Below are 20683 nucleotides of genomic sequence, written 5' to 3'. Positions count from 1 at the left end.
GGGAGGCCGAGGCAAGCAGATCACGAGGTCAGGAGATCAAGACCATCCTGGTCAACATGGTGAAACCCCGTCTCTACTAAAAATACAAAAATTAGCTGAGTGTGGTGGTGCACGCCTGTAATCCCAGCTACTCGGAAGGCTGAGGCAGGAGAATTGCTTGAACCTAGGAAGCAGAGATTGCAGTAAGCCAAGATCACACCACTGCACTCCAGCCTGGTGAGAGCAAGACTCTGTCTAAATAAATAAATAAATAAATAAATAAGAGTATGGCTTAATTTCAGTATTTAATATTTTATGCCAAATAAAAATTAGTATAGAGAAATTCATGGGGTTCGTTGTTGGTTTTTGTTTTGCTTTGTTTTGTTTTGTTTTTTGCCATACCACAAAGGGTAATCTTTTTTTCCCCCTGGCTTCGGCACAAAGCCAGATACATTAGGGCCTGGGGCCATATTTTTAAAAAGAATACAAAATTACTAGTACACAATTAGGTATGAAAGTAAATATGCACTTAGAACAAGTAAAGAAATCACAACAAGATATAAAATTTTTAAAGCTGACAATTATCACAAACATCACAAAATCTAGAAAATTACCTCACACACTCCTATAATACTTTGTTTAAATTTTTTATTATACTTTAAGTTCTGGGATACATGTGCAGAATGTGCAAGTTTGTTACCTAGGTATATATGTGCCATGGTTTGCTGCACCCATTAACATGTCATCCATATTAGGCATTTCTCCTAATGCTATCCCTCCCCTCACCCCTCACCCCACAACAGGCCCCAGTGTGTGATGTCTCCTCCCTGTGCCCATATGTTCTCATTGTTCAGCTCCCACTTATGAGTAAGAATATGTGGTGTTTGGTTTTCTGTTCTTGTGTTAGTTTGCAGAGAGTGATGGTTTCCAGCTTTATCCATGTCCCTGCAAAGGACATGAACTCATCCTTTTTATGGCTGCATAGTATTCCATGGTGTATATGTGCCACATTTTCTTTATCCAGTCTATCACTGATGGGCATTTGGGTTGGTTCCAAGTCTTTGCTATTGTGAATACTCCTGCAATAAACATACGTGTGCATGTGTCTTTATAGTAGAATGATTTATAATCCTTTCCATATATACCCAGTAATGGGATTGCTGAGTCAAATGGTATTTCTGGTTCTAGATCTTTGAGAAATCGCCACACTGTCTTCCACAATGGTTGAACTAATTTACATTCCCACCAACAGTGTAAAAGTGTTCCTATTTCTCCACATCCTCTCCAGCATCTATTATTTCCTGACTTATTAATGATCACCATTCTAACTGGCATGAGATGGTATCTCATTGTGGTTTTGATTTGCATTTCTCTAATGACCGGTGATGATGAGCTTTTTTTTCATATGTTTGTTGACCACATAAATGTCTTCTTTTGAAAAGTGTCTGTTCATATCCTTTGCCCACTTTTTGATGAGGTCATTTGTCTTTTTCTTGTACATTTCTTTAAGTTCCTTCCAGATTCTGGATATTAGCTCTTTGTCAAATGGATAGATTGCAAAAATTTTCCCCATTCTGTAGGTTGCCTGTTCACTCTGATGATTGTTTCTTTTGCTGTGCAGAAGCTCTTTAATTAGATCCCATTTGTCAATTTTGGCTTTTGTTACAATCGCTTTTGGTGTTTTAGTCATGAAGTCTTTGCCCATGCCTATGTCCTGAATGGTATTGCCTAGGTTTTCTTCTAGGGTTTTTATGGTTTTGGGTCTTATATTTAAATCTTCAATCCATCTTGAGTTAATTTTTGTATAAAGTGTAAGGAAGGGATCCAGTTTCAGTTTTCTGCATATAGCTAGCCAATTTTCCCAACATTATTAAATAGGGAAACCTTTCCCCATTGCTGGTTTTGTCCAGTTTGTCAAAGATCAGATAGTTGTAGACGTGTAGGGTTATTTCTGAGACCTCTGTTCTGTTCCATTGGTCTGTATATCTGTTTTGGTACCAGTATCATGCTGTTTTGGTTACTGTAGCCTTGTAGTATACTTTGAAGTCAGGTAGCATGATGCCTCTAGCTTTGTTCTTTTTGCTTAGGATTGTCTTGTATGTACAGGCTCTTTTTGGTTCCATATGAAATTTAAAGTCGTTTTTTCTAATTCTGTGAAAAAAAAAGTCAATGGTAACTTAATGGGAATAGCATTGAATCTATAAATTACTTTGAGCAGTATGGCCATTTTCATGACAGTGATTCTTCCTATCCATGAGCATGGAATGTTTTTCCATTTGTTTGTGTCCTCGCTTATTTCCTTGAGCTGTGGTTAGTAGTTCTCCTTAAAGAGGTCCTTCACATCCGTTGTAAGTTGTATTCCTAGGTATTTTATTCTCTTTGTAGCAATTGTGAATGGGAATTTGCTCATGATTTGGCTCTCTGTTTGTCTATTATTGGTATATACGAATGCTTGTGATTTTTACCCATCAATTTTGTATCCTGAGACTTTGCTGAAATTGCTTATCAGCTTAAGGAGTTTTGGGGCTGAGACGATGGGGTATTCTAAATGTGATCTGCAAACAGATACAATTTGACTTCCTCTCTTCCTATTTGAATACTTTTTATTTATTTCTCTCGCCTGATTACGCTGGGCAGAACTTCCAATATTATATCGAATAGGAGTGGTGAGCGAGGGCATCCTTGTCTTGTGCTGGTTTTCAAAGGGAATGCTTCCAGCTTTTGCCCATTCAGTATGATATTGGCTGTAGGTTTGTCATAAATATCTCTTATTATTTTGAGGTATGTTCCATCAATACCTAGTTTATTCAGTGTTTTTAACATGAAGGGGTGTTGAATTTTATCAAAGGCCTTTTCTGCATATAATGAGATAATCATATGGTTTTTGTTATTGGTTCTGTTAATGTGATGGATTACGTTTATTGATTTGCATGTGTTCAACCAACCTTGCATCCAGGGATGAAGCCAACTTCATCATGGTGGATAAGCTTTTTAATGTGCTGCTGGATTTGGTTTGCCAGTATTTTTTTGAGGATTTTCACATCAATGTTCATCAGGGATATTGGCCTGAGATTTTCTTTTTTTGTGGTGTCTTTGCCAGGTTTTGGTATCAGGATGATGCTGGCCTCACAAAATGAGTTAGGGAGGAATCCCTCTTTTTCTATTGTTTGAAGTAGTTTCAGAAGGAATGGCACCAGCTCCTCTTTGTACCTCTGTAGAATTCGGCTGTTAATCTGTCTGGTCCTGGGCTATTTTTTTGGTTGGTAAGCTATTAATTACTCCCTCAATTTCAGAACTTGCTATTGGTCTATTCAGGGATTCAACTTCTTCCTGGTTTAGTCTTGGGAAGACGTACGTGTCCAGGAATTTATCCATTTCTTCTACATTTTCTAGTTTATTTGCGTAGAGGTGTTTATAGTATTCTCTGATGGTAGTTTGTATTTCTGTGGGATGAATGGTGATCTCCCCTTTATCATTTTTTATTGTGTCTCTTTGATTCTTCTGTCTTTTCTTCTTTATTAGTCTGGCTAGTGGTCTATTTTGTTAATCTTTTCAATAACCCAGCTCATGGATTCATAGATGTTTTGAAGGGTTTTTCCTGTCTCTGTATCCTTCAGTTCTGCTCTGATCTTTGTTATTTCTTGCCTTCTGCTAGCTTTTGAATGTGTTTGCTCTTGCTTCTCTAGTTCTTTTAATTGTGATGTCAGGGTGTCAATTTTAGATCTTTCTCACTTTCTCCTGTGGGCATTCGGTGCCATAAATTTCCCTCTAAACACTGCTATAGCTGTGTCCCAGAGATTCTGGTACGTTGTGTCTTTGTTCTCATTGGTTTCAAATAACTTATTTATTTCTGCCTTAATTTCATTATTTACCCAGTAGTCATTCAGGAGCAGGTTGTTCAGTTTCCATGTAGTTGTGTGGTTTTGAGTGAGTTCCTTAATCTTGAGTTCTAATTTGATGGCACTGTGGTCTGAGAGACTGTTTGTTATGATTTCCATTCTTTTGCATTTGGTGACAAGTGTTTTACTTCCAATTATGTGATCAATTTTAGAATAAGTGCTATGTGTTGCTGAGAAGAATGTATTTTCTGTTGATTTGAGGTGGAGAGTTCTGTAGATGTCTATTAGGTCTGCTTGGTCCTGAGCTGAGTTCAAGTCCTGAATATTCTTGTTAATTTTCTGTCCCATTGATCTGTCTAATATTGACAGTGGGATGTTAAAATCTTCCACTATTATTGTGTGGGAGTCTAAGTCTCTTTGTAGATCTCTAAGAACTTGCTTTATGAATCTGGGTGCTCCTGTATTGGGTGCATATGTATTTAGGATAGTTAACTCTTCTTGTTGCATTGATTCCTTTGCCATTATGTAATGCCCTTCTTTATCTCTTTTGATCTTTGTTGGTTTAAAGTCTGTTTTATCAGAGACTAGGATTGCAATCCCTGCTTTTTTGCTTTCCATTTGCTTGGTAAATCTTCCTCCAGCCCTTTATCTTGACCCTGTGTGTGTCTTTGCACATGAGATGGGTCTCTTGAATACAGCACACTGATGGATCTTGACTCTATCCAATTTGCCAGTCTGTGTCTTTTAATTGGGGCATTTAGCCCATTTACATTTAAGGTTAATATAGTTATGTGTGAATTTGATCCTGTCATTATGATGCTAGCTGGTTATTTTGCCCATTAGTTGATGCAGTTTTTTCATAGTGTTTATGATCTTTACATTTTGGTATGTTTTTGCAGTGGCTGGTACCAGTTTTTCCTTTCCATATTTAGTGCTTCCTTCAGGAGCTCTTATAAGGTAGGCCTGATGGTGACAGAATCCCTCAGCATTTGCTTGTCTGTAAAGGATTTTATTTCTCCTTAAGTTATGAAGATTAGTTAGGCTGGATATGAAATTCTTGGTTGAAAATTCTTTTCTTTAAGAAGGTTGAATATTGGCCCCTACTCTCTTCTAGTTTGTAGGGTTTCTGCAGAGAGATCCACTGTTAGTCTGATGGGCTTCCCTTTGTGGGTAACCCGACCTTTCTCTCTGGCTGCCTTTAACATTTTTTCCTTCATTTCAACCTTGGTGAATCTGAGGATTATGTGTCTTGGGGTTGCTCTTCTTGAGGAGTATCTTTATGGTTTGCTCTGTATTTCCTGAATTTGAATGTTGGCCTGTCTTGCTAGGTTGGGTGAGTTCTCCTGGATGATATCCTGAAGTGCGTTTTCCAGCTTGGTTCCATTCTCTCCATCACTTTCAAGTACGCCAATCAAATGTTGGTTTAGTCTTTTCACATAGTCCCATATTTCTTGGAGGCTTTGTTCATTCTTTTTCATTCTTTTTTCTCTTAAATTGCCTTCATGCTTTATTTCATTAAGCTGATTTTCAATATCTAATAGCCTTTCTTCCGCTTGATTGATGCAGCTATTGATACTTGGGTATGCTTCACGAAGTTCTCATGCTGTGTTTTTCAGCTCCATCAGGTCATTTATGTTCTTCTCTAAACTAGTTATTTTAGTTAGCAATTACTCTAATCTTTTATCAAGGTTCTTAGCTTCCTTGCATTGGGTTAGAACATGCTCCTTTAGCTCAGAAGAGTTTGTTATTACCCACCTTCAGAAGCCTACTTTTGTCAATTTGTCAAACTCATTCTCCATCCAGTTTTGTTCCCTTGCTGGCAAGGAGTTGTGATCCTTTGGAGGAGAAGAGGCATTCTGGGTTTTGGAATTTTCAGCATTTTTGTGCTGGTTTTTCCTCATCTTTATGGATTTATCTACCTATGGTCTTTGTTCTTGATGACCTTCAGATGGAGTTTTTGTGTGGTTGTCCTTTTTGTTGATGTTGATGCTATTGCTTTCTGTTTGTTGGTTTTTCTTTTAACAGTCAGGCCCCTCTTCTGCAGGTCTGCTGGAATTTGCTGGGGGTCCACTCCAGACCCTGTTTGCCTGGGTATCACCAATGGAGGCTGCAGAACAGCAAAGATTGCTGCATGCTCCTTCCTCTGGAAGCTTCATCCCAGAGGGGCACCCACCAGATGACAGCTGGAGCTCTCCTGTCTGTCGACCCCTGCTAGGAAGTGTCTCCCCATCAGGAGGCATGCAGCTCAGGGGCCCACTTGAGGCAGCCTGTCTCTTAGCAGAGCTCGAATGCTGTGCTGGGAGATCCACTGCTCTCTTCAGAGCTGGTAGGCAGGAACATTCAAGTCTGCTGAAGCTATGGCCACAGCCACCCCTTCCTTCAAGTGCCCTGTCCCAGGGAGATGGGAGTTTTATCTACAAGCCCCTGATGGGGCTGCTGCCTTTCTTTCAGAGATGTCCTGCCCAGACAGGAAGTATCTGGAGAGAGAGTCTGGCCACAGCGGCTTTGCAGCACTGAGGTTGGCTCTGCCCAATCCAAAATTCAGGGCAGCTTTGTTTACACTGTGAGGGGAAAACTGTCTACTCAAGCCTCAGTAATGGTGGATGCCCCTCCCCCCACCAAGCTTGAGTCCCAGGTCATCTTCAGACTGCTGTGCTGGCAGCGAGAATTTCAAGCGAGTGGATCTTAGCTTGCTGGGCTCCATTGGGGTGGGATCCACTGAGCAAGACCACTTGGATTTCTGGCTTCAGTTCCATTTCCAGGGGAGTGAATGGTTCTGTCTTGCTGGCATTCCAGGCACCACTGGGGTATGAAAAAAAAACTCCTGCAGCTAGCTTGGTGTCTGCCCAAACAGCCGTCCAGTTTTGTGCTTGAAACCGGGCCCTTGTGGTATAGGTGCCCAAAGGAATCTCCTGGTCTGTGGGTTGTGAAGACTGGGAAAAGTATAGTATCTGGGCCAGAATGCACTGTCCTTCATGGCACAGTCCCTCATGGCTTCCCTTGGCTATGGGAGGGAGTTCCCTGACCCCTTGTGCTTCCCGGGTGAGGTGATGCCCCACCCTGCTTCAGTTCTCCCTCCGTGGGCTGCACCCACACTCTAACCAGTCCCAATGATATGAACTGGGTACCTCAGTTGGAAATGCAGAAATCACCCACCTTCTGCGTTGGTCTCACTGGGAGCTGCAGACCGGAGCTGTTCCTATTTGGCCATCTTGGCCTAATCATGCCATACTCCTATAATACTTTTTTGTACATTTTCTCACCACATACTCTGTGATCATTTCTTCATATTATAGTGATTTTGTAATATCATTTCCTAAAAAATCTTTAGCATAATTGATCAAATGTATTTTTCATTTTTGATAGTTTAGAAGTTTCTTCCAACTCTATAAGTTATTATTGACGATGACATGAATATTTATAGGACTGCTATTGCATTTGGTATAAGCAGCAATGGCTTTTCAAGAGTTCTTGTGCAGTGATTAATTTCAAATACTGTTTGAATCAATGACATTCATTAACCAGTTTTCCATCAATGCTCCCATTAGAGCAGTGTTTTCTGATATTTATGTCAATAAGTATCATTAATGTCAATATTTCTTGAAAACGCAGCAAGAACTTTAAATTCTTCCAATGTGATCATATGATTCATTCTTCTTCATTACTTGGATAATTAGACAAAACAAGAGCCACTTCATTACTTATGTTCTAAATTTATTTTTTCATTTTAATAAATTTTGCTTTTGGTATGACCTGAAATTTTTCATTATGATTTGCTCCTCAATATCAGAATAACCTCTACTGATTTTACCACTCACCTTTATTTCATATTTCACACGTTTTTATCTTAATTATATATATGTAAATAAAATTTTTTAATTCTAAAATAAGGCACCTCTCACATATCTATATAAGAAATCTGTAATTTCTTACTTACTTCATTGAAACACTCCAAAACATCTTGCCAAATGCAGTATTTCTTCAAAACCCAGGAATTCTGATGAATTTGATATTATACAATTCCCACTAAAAAAGGGAAAAAATAGTACAGCAGATTTAGAATAGTATATACTGCTTATCAAGTATACTCAAAATGAAGCTTCATTTTGCAAAGGTGTCAATGAAAATCTAACCCTCCACTTACAATTTTATACATCTAATAAGTGGAAATATTTCCACAGAGTAGCTTCTAGACCCATACATTGTAAATCTCGTCTCTCCTATACTAACCTGTGGGTTACTTCTGGCGCCAGACCCTATAGGACAAGTTTCTATTACAATATGACCTCTGGACTTAATGTCACCCTACTGGGAAAGTTAGACCAGCAGAAAACAGAAGTATTTCTGGAAGTCATTTCTATTTCAGACAGCTTACATAGCTTTATTATATAGGGAAGTAACTGTGCGCAATATAAATATAATTCCCAACTCAACTTTTTAGCCAGATCCCAAAATGTCCACAGCCACTCCAGCACCTGATGTGACAGGAAACCTGACAAAGAGTGAGACAAAATGCAAAGAGAAATCGTTCCTAATTGATTGCAGTTCAAATGTCTTACTTTTGCAAAATGAAAACATATGACCCTGCAAATATAATAGCAGGGCAGCTTGCACAACCTTGGAAGGAATGTGTGCAAGTGAGAGGCTGAAGTTTAAGCTTCGTAGCTTCACACTAATTCTACTCTTAACCGGACCATTCCTCAAAAGGGCATTGTTAATTCTACACTGAGTCTAAGAGGTAAGGCAGAAATCACTGTATTTTTGCTTCCCATGTATACCTTCTCATCAAGGACTGAATCATATACATTTTAGGACTATGATACACCTTTCCAACAGTACAAACATGTGTGTGTATATCTAAGTCATACAAGATGCATAACTTATAGGCATTGTAAAAATTTCAAATTATATTTTCCAAGTTCAGCATACAAAAATTTTAAATATGCAACTATATTGATTCATATATATTTGAGGACCTATATTTTTATTGCAGAAAACTGCCAATGAACTAAAAAGTGTGCTGCCAGCCTTAGACAAGGCAATTGTGGCTCTGAATGCCCTGGATAAAGCTGATGTCGCTGAATTAAGGTAACTCTCCTAAGTTTCTTTTGAATTGGAAAAGCTCAGAAAAAAAAAAAAAAAAAAACATAAATTCATGTTTACTAAGCCTATATTCCATTTTTAGCTTATATGCTAAGCCTATATTCCATTTTTTAATCTTGGTCTAAGATTTTTTACCCATCTTGGTTAAGTGTTCATTCTGTATGGTATATACTGTATCTTGTCAATTTTATGATGCCTTCAATTGTAAGGCTTATCAGTATTTTTTGTATCCTTAAGAAAAAATGCTGCCAGTTAAACTATGACGTGCTCTTTGTTATAAACTGAATCTCAATCTCTTTGATGTAAAAATGTGCATCTTAAAATTGACAAAATACAATATACAGTGAGCAAGAGGGAGTATCAGGAGATGACATCAGAGAAGTAACAGGGGCCAGTTCTTCCCCAGCACAGCCCCTCATGTACCTCATGACTTTGTTCCAGAAAGTTCTATTCTTTTAGCTTTTTTTTCTAGCAGATATTCCATAGAGAGTGATCAGTTCAAATTCCCTTTAGCCTAATTTCTGAGGGCCAGTGTGTCATAGTGGTTAAGCACATGGGCTCTGATACCAAGCTTCCTGGCTTGGAATCCTGGCACTGCCACTTTCTAGCTATATAAGCTCTCTGTGCCTGAGCTTTCCTTTTGTGCAAGAGTGATTGCAGATGTTGAAAGGACTGAATGAGTCAATACAGGTAAAGTACTTGTAACAGAGGCTGGAATAAGACAACTGCTCAATAAAGGTTACTTTCATGATAAGAGGTTTCCTCTGATCAAGTAGGCCCTTTTCCCTGCCCTAGTAGTACTATAAAAGCTAAGAAAACCAGCTTTGTCTTTGAACTCCTTGAGTATGTCTTGTTTGTTTGTTGTTTGTTTTTAAAGATCCTCCTTTGTTATATTGCTAATGCGTATTTTACTTTGCTCACTCCAAAATGCCACACGAATGAGGATGCCTTATAACCTGATCTCCATTGCTATTCTTGGACATGCAGCAGAGGCATCTAGCAGATGCACAGCTTAGTCCATTCTCTTTCCAAGCTGCTGTTTCTATCATCAAAATGCCAATGATTGCCCCATGATAGTTTCATCCTTTGCCACTTTGCAACATGAACCACTAGAAGCAGGAAGTAGACAGTAGAAAATGCAGATTGGAGAAAATCAGGAAAGATCCAAGACAGACTACTTCTGTGAAGTAATAAAGAATTTCAAAGCAAATTTCCACTAGACAAGTCTCACTTTGAATCAAATATTTATTCCTGGAAAGTGGCACAAAGATTGAACTACAGTCAATTTAAGCCTGTTTCCCCTTTGATTTAAATTAAATTTCCTAGGTAACACATTTTATCCTAGTATTATATTCACATCGTATTTGTTTTAAATAGCATCAAACCTGGGTAAAATTGAGGAAAGTTCCTTATTGGAGCACTCACTTCTCCTTTGTGGACCTTTTCTCTTTTCCTAGTTCCTTGGTTATCTTTCTCATTATTTCAAAAAGGCCAAGCTGATAATCTCAGAAAAGCAACCTGAAAATTTATTTCAGAATAAGGTGCTAATGACTGAGTTATTCAATCCATTTGAAAATGATCTTCATTTTAAAATTAGACTATTAAAGAGACTAAACATTAAATCAAATGAACACATAGGTTAGAATTTCTAGTTGTACAGACACTGGGACCTACCTAAGGCTGAAGGATGGAAGGAGGGAGACAGTCAGAAAATGTAACTATTACGTACTGGGCTTAGTACCAGGGTGATGAAATAACCTGTACAACAAACTCCCATGACACAAGTTTACCTGTATAACAAACCTGCACATGTACTCCTGAAACTGAAATAAAAGTTGAAAAAAAATTCTAGTTGTGAAATTCAAGGCAGGGGACCTTCTTGGTAAGCCCTTTGGATAATATCATGCATGTAAAGTTGGCTTGGTTTCCTTCCTTCTTTGGGAAGTCTGTGCGATTTTCACTTGGGGAGGCTCATTACCCTGTGTGGACCTACCCTGCCTTGTTCCAAGTTCCAAATGCTGGTGCACAGCAACCATCACCCCCTTGTGATTTCTCTTTGAAACTTGCTTCTTATAAATGTTATTCTGACCCTGACTTTCCAAAGCATCAACTTCTTACCTAATAGTCCAGTGGCCTGTCAACTGATTAAGACATAGTGAAGAGGCAGCTTCCAATGTTCCAATAATAAATACATTATTAATGACTTAAAGGACAAATTCGCATCCACCCTTCCTCCCCTGACTGTTTTATCTGTGATTTTTACGGTGGGAATTTTAGATCAGGAAGAAGAAACAACAGCATGTGTTTAAGGGGAGTTGGCTGTTACACTACTTCTTAAGTCACGAGAATAGGGCTGACTCCGAGCGCATACACATGTACAGTGTCTCTGTGAAGTAGTCATCAGTAAATCAACCCTGGACTGAAATAAGAGACGGGTTTCTATTTTTAAATAACTCTGCATTGAAGACTTTTCTTTTTCTTTTTCTTTTTTTTTTTTTTTGAGACAGTGTGTCTAGCTTTGTCACCCAGGCTGGAGAACAGTGGCGTGATCTTGGCTCACTCCAGCCTCCGCTTCCTGGGTTCCAGCGATTCTCCTGCTTCAGGCACCAAGTAGCTGTGACTATAGGCCCCCGCCACCATACCCAGCTAATTTTTTTATTTTTGTAGAGACAGGGTTTCGCAAAGTTGGCCAGGCTGGTCTCAAACTCCTGACCTCAAGTAATCTGCCCACCTCGGCCCCCCAAAGTGCAGGGATTACAGGCATGAGCCACCATGCCCAGCCCAAGACTTTTTATAATAAAATTAGCCTCTAACTCAGATGTAGTACTTATTTAAGTTTTATGCATTTCATCTTCCTAAAACTATGATCTTCTTATATTTAAGACACCCAATCTTTAAAAAATACCTAAATAATTAAATAGCTGTATGTTGACAAATAGTTTTCCTTGTCCAAATGTGTGTTAAAAAATCTGTGTGTATTGTCTTCTGAGATATTTACAGGGTGCATATCATTTTTAATTGTGAAGTTGATGAGATTTTCATCATCTATTACAGAGTATACACACGGCCTCCCTTCCTCGTACTGACTGTCATGAATGCAGTGTGTATACTTCTGCAAAAGAAACCTAACTGGGCAACGGCAAAGTTACTTCTTTCAGAAACTGGTTTCCTGAAAAAATTGATTAACCTTGACAAGGACAGCATACCTGATAAGGTAAAAAGTTGATCTGTAATTGATGCATCTCATATTTACACTCTGTAGGATCAAACAGACCACCTGCCATCTAAATTGTTCTATTCTTAGATGGAGAAACTATTCTCTAGGAAAATAGCTCTATTCTTCCAGGCAAGAGAGGAGATGCCTAGTTGGATAGGTAAAAGAAATCCCAGTCTGAGAAAAATTTCATTCTGATTATGGCTCCCAAAAGTAGATGAGAAATACAGTATATCTAACTCCAAACTGTGTGTGATACCATTTAGAAATAGAGGTGGACCTGTGGGTATGTGACACAGCTAAGGTAGAGAACATCCTCAGAGAGCCCCAGTGTGCCCCAGGTCACATCACCATTACTGACCAGACAGACCTTTGAATAGGGACTGTGCCTTGCCAATATGCCGCCTGGGGGACAGAAGGAAGAGGATGATATTCCTAGTCACCTCACACCTGAAGTGCACAAGGAGACTTCAGAATTTTTAGACATCAAATTCCTAAAGCTGGAGAAAGTTAATCTGTATTGTTTTTGTTTTAAAAGTTTCTTTTTAAAAAGTATAGCAAAGCTACTGCAACAACAGTAGCAATAGCAGGATGTTTATAACAAAGACTTTTTCTCTCCTGGTACTAGGTTTTGTTGTTGTTTTGTTTTGTTTTTTGTTTGTTTTTTGTTTTGAGACGGAGTCTCGCTCTGATGCCCAGGCTGGAGATCTCAGCTCACTGCAACCTCCACCCCCCGGGGTTCAAGCGATTCTCCTGCCTTAGCCTCCTGAGTAGCTGAGACTACAGGTGCCCGCCACTATGCCCAGCTAATTTTGTATTTTTGGTGGAGACAGGGTTTCACCACGTTGGGCAGGCTGGTCTTGAACTCCTAAGCTTGTGATCTGCTCCCCTTGGCCTCCCAAAGTGCTGGGATTACAGGCGGGAACCACCGTGCCCAACCACTAGGGTCATTTTTGTAGCCAGGCATGTGTCTTTGATTCTACTATTAAAGATAAGTTATTTATTTTTTTTTTAGACAGAGTCTCACTCTATGCACTCGCTGGAGTACAGTGGTGTGATCTTGGCTCACTGCAACCTCTGCCTCCCGGGTTCAAGTGATTCTCGTGCCTCAGGTTCCCCAGTAGCTAGGATTACAGGCGTGTGCCATCATGCCCAGCTAATTTTTGTATTTTTAGTAGAGACAGGATTTCACCATGTTGGCCAGACTGGTCTCAAACTCCTGACCTCTGGTGACCCACCCACCTTGGCCTCCCAAAGTGCTCGGTTTACAGGCATGAGCCACCATGCCCCGCCTGAATATTTTAATATGAAATAAAATTTCAATCTAGTGTAGACTGGGGAAAACTTCAGGTGAATAATATTTCTTTCTAATGTAATACATTAACTGTGTACTCTCTAGGTTTTCATGAAGCTAAAAAAAATTTTAACCTTACCTGATTTCAACCCAAACAAGATTGCGCTGGTTTCTGTTGCTTGTTGCTCCCTGTGCCAGTGGGTTATAGCTTTGAATAACTACCATGAAGTACAGAAGGTATGCTTTTCCTCCTCAACATCTGTCATGATTTGAAAGTGGCATGTCAATGTCCCAGAAATAATTTTTATTTAACAATACTCAAGTGAACTTGAGTGGAAAGGATACCTAAGGAGAAACACTTTAATCAAATATATTATTCTAACTCACACAGATGTCAAGTGCTCCCATTAAATTTGTTATTTATTGACAACTATGCTAGTATTTGTTTATTTCATTTTATTGTTTCACCATAATAGGCTACTTTGTACACCACATATACACATAGTTCTAGGAAAGTTTAATTGTAACAATGGACATCTGTAAATGTCTTTCAAATATAAATGACATTTTTAACGGTACACCTGACCTTTTTTTGACACTTAAATATTCTGACATTCTCTTTAAGGTTGTGGGCCCTAAACAAATCCAAGTAGCTGAAGCTCAAAACGTCCTTAAAATTGCGCGACAAAGACTGGCTGAGAAACAAAGAGGTTTACAGCTGGTAAGAAATACTTTTACTTGTTCAGTTCTCACAATAAGACAAAACACCAGGACAATGTAATTATCTCAGGAGAGCTTATCAGTTACAGATAAAATGGAAATAATAATATAGGTAGTGAAAAGATTAATTGTGAGGATTAAGTAAATAATATTATTGGTAATAATATTAATAATATATATAAAACTTTTAGTGCCTACCACATAATAAAACACTCTATAGAGTTCATTATTATTGTCTTTATAATATTTTAATTTACTATTTCACCAAATTTCTCTCAGGAGATCTCTACAACTTCAGTTTACCAAAGCCTTAAACAGTATCAATCTGTGGGGTTTTTTTCTTTTCAATCTGTGTTCTTTAAAAAACTGTACTTTGCGGGGCGCCGTGGCTCACGCCTGTAATCCCAGCACTTTGGGAGGCTGAGGCAGGTGGATCACCTGAGGTCAGGAGTTCAAGACCAGCCTGGCCAATATGGTGAAACCCTATCTCTACTAAAAATACAAAAATTAGCCAGGCATGGTGGCAGGCGCCTGAAATCCCAGCTACTTCGGAGGCCAAGGCAGGAGAATCTCTTGAACCCGGGAGAAGGAGGTTGCAGTGAGCCAAGACTGCACCATTATACTCCAGCCTGGGCAACAAGAGCAAAATTCCATCTCAAAAAAAAAAAAATCCAACTGTGCTCAACCTGTTTATATCATTACCCTGTTGCTTTGTAAAGGCATGATTATTCCTTAAATGTCTTGATTTTAAATTAAAATACAGTATCATTATCATTATGAGAACTGGAACTAGAATTGCTATCCCTGTTACCTATTTAGCTCACATACATTTTGAGAGTAGGCAAAGTAATACATTTCAGAGATGGCAAACAGGCAAATTCAGTCCATTGACATCTTTTGACCTATTACAGTCTTCCCACCCCTCACCTCATTTTGATATAATCCACATTTTGAAATCTGGGAATTTTACTTAATATCTGATTTTCTGTCTTTTCCTGAAAACTCAGATAGCTGGCAACTCTGGGCTAGCATTCCCACTTGGCTGTAGGCAGCCCCCATTCACTTCAAGCATTTCTGCTACCTGCTTGGCCCCATAGGCATTTCGGGCAAACTGAGATATATTAAAAAGGATTGGCTTAGGATTGTCTTGGAAATGCGGGCTCTTTTTTGGTTCCATATGAACTTTAAAGCAGTTTTTTCCAATTTTGTGAAGAAACTCATTGGTAGCTTGATGGGGATGGCATTGAATCTATAAATTACCTTGGGCAGTATGGCCGTTTTCATGATATTGATTCTTCCTATCCATGAGCATGGTATGTTCTTCCATTTGTTTGTGTCCTCTTTTATTTCACTGAGCAGTGGTTTGTAGTTCTCCTTAAAGAGGTCACTTGGACTCAGGAAGGGGAACATCACACACCGGGGCCTATCACGGGGAGGGGGGAGGGGGGAGGGATTGCATTGGGAGTTATACCTGATGTAAATGACGAGTTGATGGGTGCTGACGAGTTGATGGGTGCAGCACACCAACATGGCACAAGTATATATATGTAACAAACCCGCACGTTATGCACATGTACCCTAGAACTTAAAGTATAATAATAAAAAAATTAATTAATTAATTAATTATTTACAAAAAAAAAGGATTGGATATTTTTGAAGGAAATAAACAAATTTGAACTGAATTTACTTTATATAGATATATCATTTCTTGCTAATATTTTATTGTAGCTTATAGTCTATAGAGTTTTGTTTTGATGGGTGCTAATAATAGTTAATGTTTATTTAGCACTTACTGTGTTCCAAGCGCTGTGCTCATTTAATCCTCATTTAATCCTCACCACAACATTTCAAAGTAGATGTTTATAAATGATAAAACTAAATTTTAAAGATTTAGTAAATTTGTTCAAGATCTTAAGCTAATAAGTGATGGTGCCCATGTTCTAACCTAGGTCTCTCTAACTCTAAAGCCCATGCACTTATTGGCCTTTTAAACTGTTACATTTTAAAATATTTATATCCAGAAGTGATATCCAAAATATTTAGCAACCAGTGTGGCATAGGCACCAACTGATCAGAATGGACATTTGTTGTGCAGGTAGAAACAGAGTCTTAGAGCCTACAGCTGAGTTTGAAGAGAAGGTATGGGGCCAGGATAGGCAATGTGTGGCCATAGAGGTGCTCCCTGGGATATGGAGCAGGACCCGTTAGCAATCACTACAGAAATATGTCAACATTTTCGCAGTTGTGTGCCTGTGTAGTTTATACCACTGAATATCAGCCCTATTTCTGTCTCAGAATGGAAGAAACCCAAGAAAGGAAAAAACATTTTCTTCAAAACTTTAAGAATAATATATTTAAACATTATACAATTTGGAAAAAAGAGCATTCAAGAAGAAATAATTTTTAGTTTAATGAAAGTATTTGTTCCTTTTTTGCAACAATTACTAGAAACTCTATGTAAATAGATTTAAAAACCTGAATGATATGCCCTGTTTTCTGGGACATTTTTAGTCACTGAGAGTCCATTAAAAAAAAAAAAAAAAAAAAAAACGTGAAAGCTTAAACAATCCAAAAAACATGGATTATAAAAGAAATCATAGATAGAACAACCAGAATGAAGACAAGGAAATAGAGAACCTGAACAACTCAGTAAACCAACTAGACCTAACAGACATTTTCAGAATACTCCACCCAACAACAACAGAATACACATTCTTCTCAATTGCACCTGAGATATTCTCCAGGGTAGACCATATGTTAGGCCACAAAATAAGTCTCAATAGATTTTAAAAGACATATGCCACAAAAGCACCTTGTCTGGCAATAATAACATGAAGGTTGAAATTAGTAACAGAGGAAAAATGGAAAATTTACAAGTAGTTGACTAACTCATTTTTAAACAACCAGTGACTCACAGAAGAAATCACAAGGGAAATTAGAAAATACTTGGAGACAAATCAAATGCAACAACCAAAACAAATGGGATACAGCAAAAGAAATGCTCAGAGAGAAATTTATAGTTGTAAATGCCTGCATTTAAAAAGAAAAATATAAAATCAGTAACCTAACTTCACACCGGAAGGAACTAAACAAAGAAGAACGAACCAAACCCAAAGCTAGCAGAAGAAAAGAAATAATAAAGATTAGAGATAAACAAAATAGAGAATAGAAAAAAAAATAGCAAAAATCAATGAAACCAAAAGTTGGTTCTTTGAAAAGATCATCAAATGAACAAATCTCTAGGGGAAACAAAAAGAGAGAGAAAAAAAGAAGAAAGAATTTCTAGACTTCAAGACAGGTCTTTTTAAATGACCCAGTCAGATAAAAAAGAGAAAGAAGAAATAATTTAAAAGAACGAAAAAAGCCTTCCTCACATATGGGACACTATCAAGTGAAAAAATATTCAGATTTTGGGAGTTCCAAGAGAAGAGATGAGAAACGGCATCGAAACCTATTTAATAAAATAATTTCTGAAAACTTCCCAAGTCTTCAGAGAGATATAGACATTCAGATCAGGAAGCTCGTAAATCCCCAAAGAGATTTAGCCCAAACAGTTTCTCTCTGAGATACATTATAGTCAAACTGTCAAAAGTCAAAGGCAAAGAGAAAATTCCAAAAACAGCAAAAGCATCATGTTACACGTAAGGGAACCTGCATGAGAACAACAGCAGATTTCTTAGCAGAAACAAAAGGCCAGTGGAGACTGTGTATTTATAACACTGTCATTTGTTTTTAATTACAATATTTTTAAATGGTAGGGAGAAAAAGACAAACTGTACATTCCAGCCAGAGCCACATTACTTTCCGTCTCTCAACCACAGCCTTCATGAGAAGTTTCTAGTATTTGAACTCATTAAAATCCAATCAATATACTTAAAATGTATATTTTTTACACTTAATATTTTAAAATTTAGCTTAGTAGTTACCTCCATCAGTTTTAAGCCCTTCATGGAAATTTTCTCCTCACTCAGGTACATACTTCCTTCCACTTAAAAATAGGTTTTTTGTTTGCCTGGATCCTAATATAAAAAAAAAAAAATTCGGGAAAATCTAAGGAAATTTGGGGAAAAAAACAATGCCAGAACTTATTAAATCACATGAGCATTCATCAAAAACATTACCTTTGGGGACTGCAATGCTCATCATATAATAGAACATTTCATATGTTTAAGTTAATCAATAGGCCCCATACGTTAATATTTAAATAACTCACTGGGTTGTAAGTAACATGAGAGGAGTTTTCTCAAAGGAATCGAAATGGGTGATTGAGCAAGCAGACAAAAACAACATAACATATGAAAGCGCAAACAACCCATAATTGTTATGGGTGAGCCAGAAATAAATTCTAAATCATTAAACATGCCAGAAGTAGCATATATATATGTGTGTGTGTGTGTATTATATATATATACACACACACAAATTAGGTATATATTTTCACCAGGATAGCGTCTTAAAGAGAAATTACAAATCATAATAAGCACAATTTTGTCTTTATAATTGTGTTTTACATACCATGTTCAAGTCTCCATGCTAAACCCTCAACATAAAGGTAAGACTGTAAGACCACAATCCAAGAGATGATATCAGGAAACTTAAAATTACTTCTCAAACAACTGTTATAAACAAACATCAGTGTAGATTTGACAAGGTTGAGACTTCATGACAGCTGGAAGTTGATCAGGATATTACAGAATATTTGCCTAGGATTTATACCCCTTTAAGGGAAGGGCCAAGGTATAAAGGATGTGAGCCAAATCCCAGAGACAAGAAGCTTAAGGAATGTTGGGGAGATAAGGAATAAACCAATTTGGATAAAGAGTAATATAATTGGAAAGGAGTAATAAAGGAAATGAAATCGGGAAGGAAGGTTGGGGTCAGGTTGTGGAGGCATTGGTTGACAGCCAAAACTCTGGACTATATCCTTAATCCATTATTTCCATAAGAATTCACCAAACGCTTTTGAGCAGTGATGTAATCAAGGTAAGTGATAATTTAAAATTATTTTGGGGAAAAGACCATCTCTTCACTAAACGGTGCTGGATATCTATATCCAGAAGAATGAAACTAGACCCCTATCTCTCACCATACACAAAAATTATAGCAAAATGAATTACAGATTTAAATCTAATACCTCAAACTATGAAACTTCTATGATAAAACGTTGGGGAAACTCTCCAGGACATTGGTCTGGGCAAAAATTTCTTGAGTAACACCCCACAAGCACAGGTAACCAAAGCAAACATGGGCTAATGGGATCACATTGGGTTAAAAAGCTTTTGCACAATAAAGGAAGCACTCAACAAAGTGAAGAGACAGCCCACAGAATAGGAGAAATTATTTGCAAACTACCCATCTGACAAGGGATGAAAAAACAGAATATATAAGGAGCTCAAACATCTCTATAGAAAAAAATCAAATAATCCAATTTGAAAATGAGTAAAAGGCCTGAATGGATACTTCTCTTTTTTTTTTTTTTTTCCATTATAATTTAAGTTCTAGGGTACATGTGCATAACGTGCAGGTTTGTTACATATGTATACTTGTGCCATGTTGGTGTGCTGCTCCCATCAACTCGTCAGCACCCATCAACTCGTCATTTACATCAGGTATAACTCCCAATGCAATCCCTCCCCCGTCCCCCCTCCCCGTGATAGGCCCCGGTGTGTGATGTTCCCCTTCCCGAGTCCAAGTGATCTCATTGTTCAGTTCCCACCTATGAGTGAGAACATGCGGTGTTTGGTTTTCTGTTCTTGTGATAGTTTGCTAAGAATGATGGTTTCCAGCTGCATCCATGTCCCTACAAAGGACACAAACTCATCCTTTTTTATGGCTGCATAGTATTCCATGGTGTATATGTGCCACATTTTCTTAATCCAGTCTGTCACTGGTGGACATTTGGGTTGATTCAGGACATACCAATGGCAAACAGGCATATAAAAAGGTGCTCCTATCACTGATCATCAGAGAAATGCAAATAAAAACTACAGCGAGATATCATCTCACCCTAATTAAAATGGCTTTTATCCAAAAGACAGGCAATAACCAAATGCTGATAAGGATGTGGAGAAAAGGGAACCGTTATACACTGCTGGTGGGAACGTAAATTAGGACAACCACTATGGAGAAGTTTGGCGGTTCCTCAAAAAACTAAAAATAGAGCTACCATATGATCCAGCAATTCCGCTGCTAGGTATCTACCCAAAAGAAAGGAACTCAGTATATTGAAGAGATAACTGCACTTCCATGTTTGTTGCAGCACTGTTCACGGTAGTCAAAATTTGGAAGTAACCCAAGTGTCCATCAACAGATGAATGGATAATGAAAATGTTGTGCTTATACACAATGGAGTATTATTCAACCATTAAAAAGAATGAGATCCTGTCATTTGCAACAACATTGGTGGAACTGGAGGTCATTATGCAAGTGAAATAAGCCAGGCGCAGAAAGACAAACATGGCATGTTCTCACTTACTTGTGAGATCTAAAAATCAAAACAATTGAACTCATGGAGATAGAGGGCAGAAAGATGAT

At 38.0% G+C, this 20683-nt stretch overlaps 1 protein-coding gene across 1 annotated transcript in view; it reads left to right on the top strand.

The window, feature by feature from the left end:
- The window catches only part of DNAH14 (dynein axonemal heavy chain 14), a 507005-nt gene that overhangs the window by 411234 nt on the left and 75088 nt on the right, over nt 1-20683 (top strand). The window contains exons 60-63 of the mRNA XM_025393377.1: nt 8812-8906; nt 11976-12135; nt 13535-13666; nt 14055-14150. Coding sequence (XP_025249162.1) covers nt 8812-8906; nt 11976-12135; nt 13535-13666; nt 14055-14150 — 483 coding nt within the window. The remainder of the gene's footprint in view (nt 1-8811; nt 8907-11975; nt 12136-13534; nt 13667-14054; nt 14151-20683) is intronic.

The sequence above is a fragment of the Theropithecus gelada genome, chromosome 1 (genome assembly GCF_003255815.1).
Source record: "Theropithecus gelada isolate Dixy chromosome 1, Tgel_1.0, whole genome shotgun sequence".
Lineage (NCBI taxonomy): Eukaryota > Metazoa > Chordata > Mammalia > Primates > Cercopithecidae > Theropithecus > Theropithecus gelada.
This window is presented reverse-complemented; position numbering and strand designations above follow the sequence as displayed.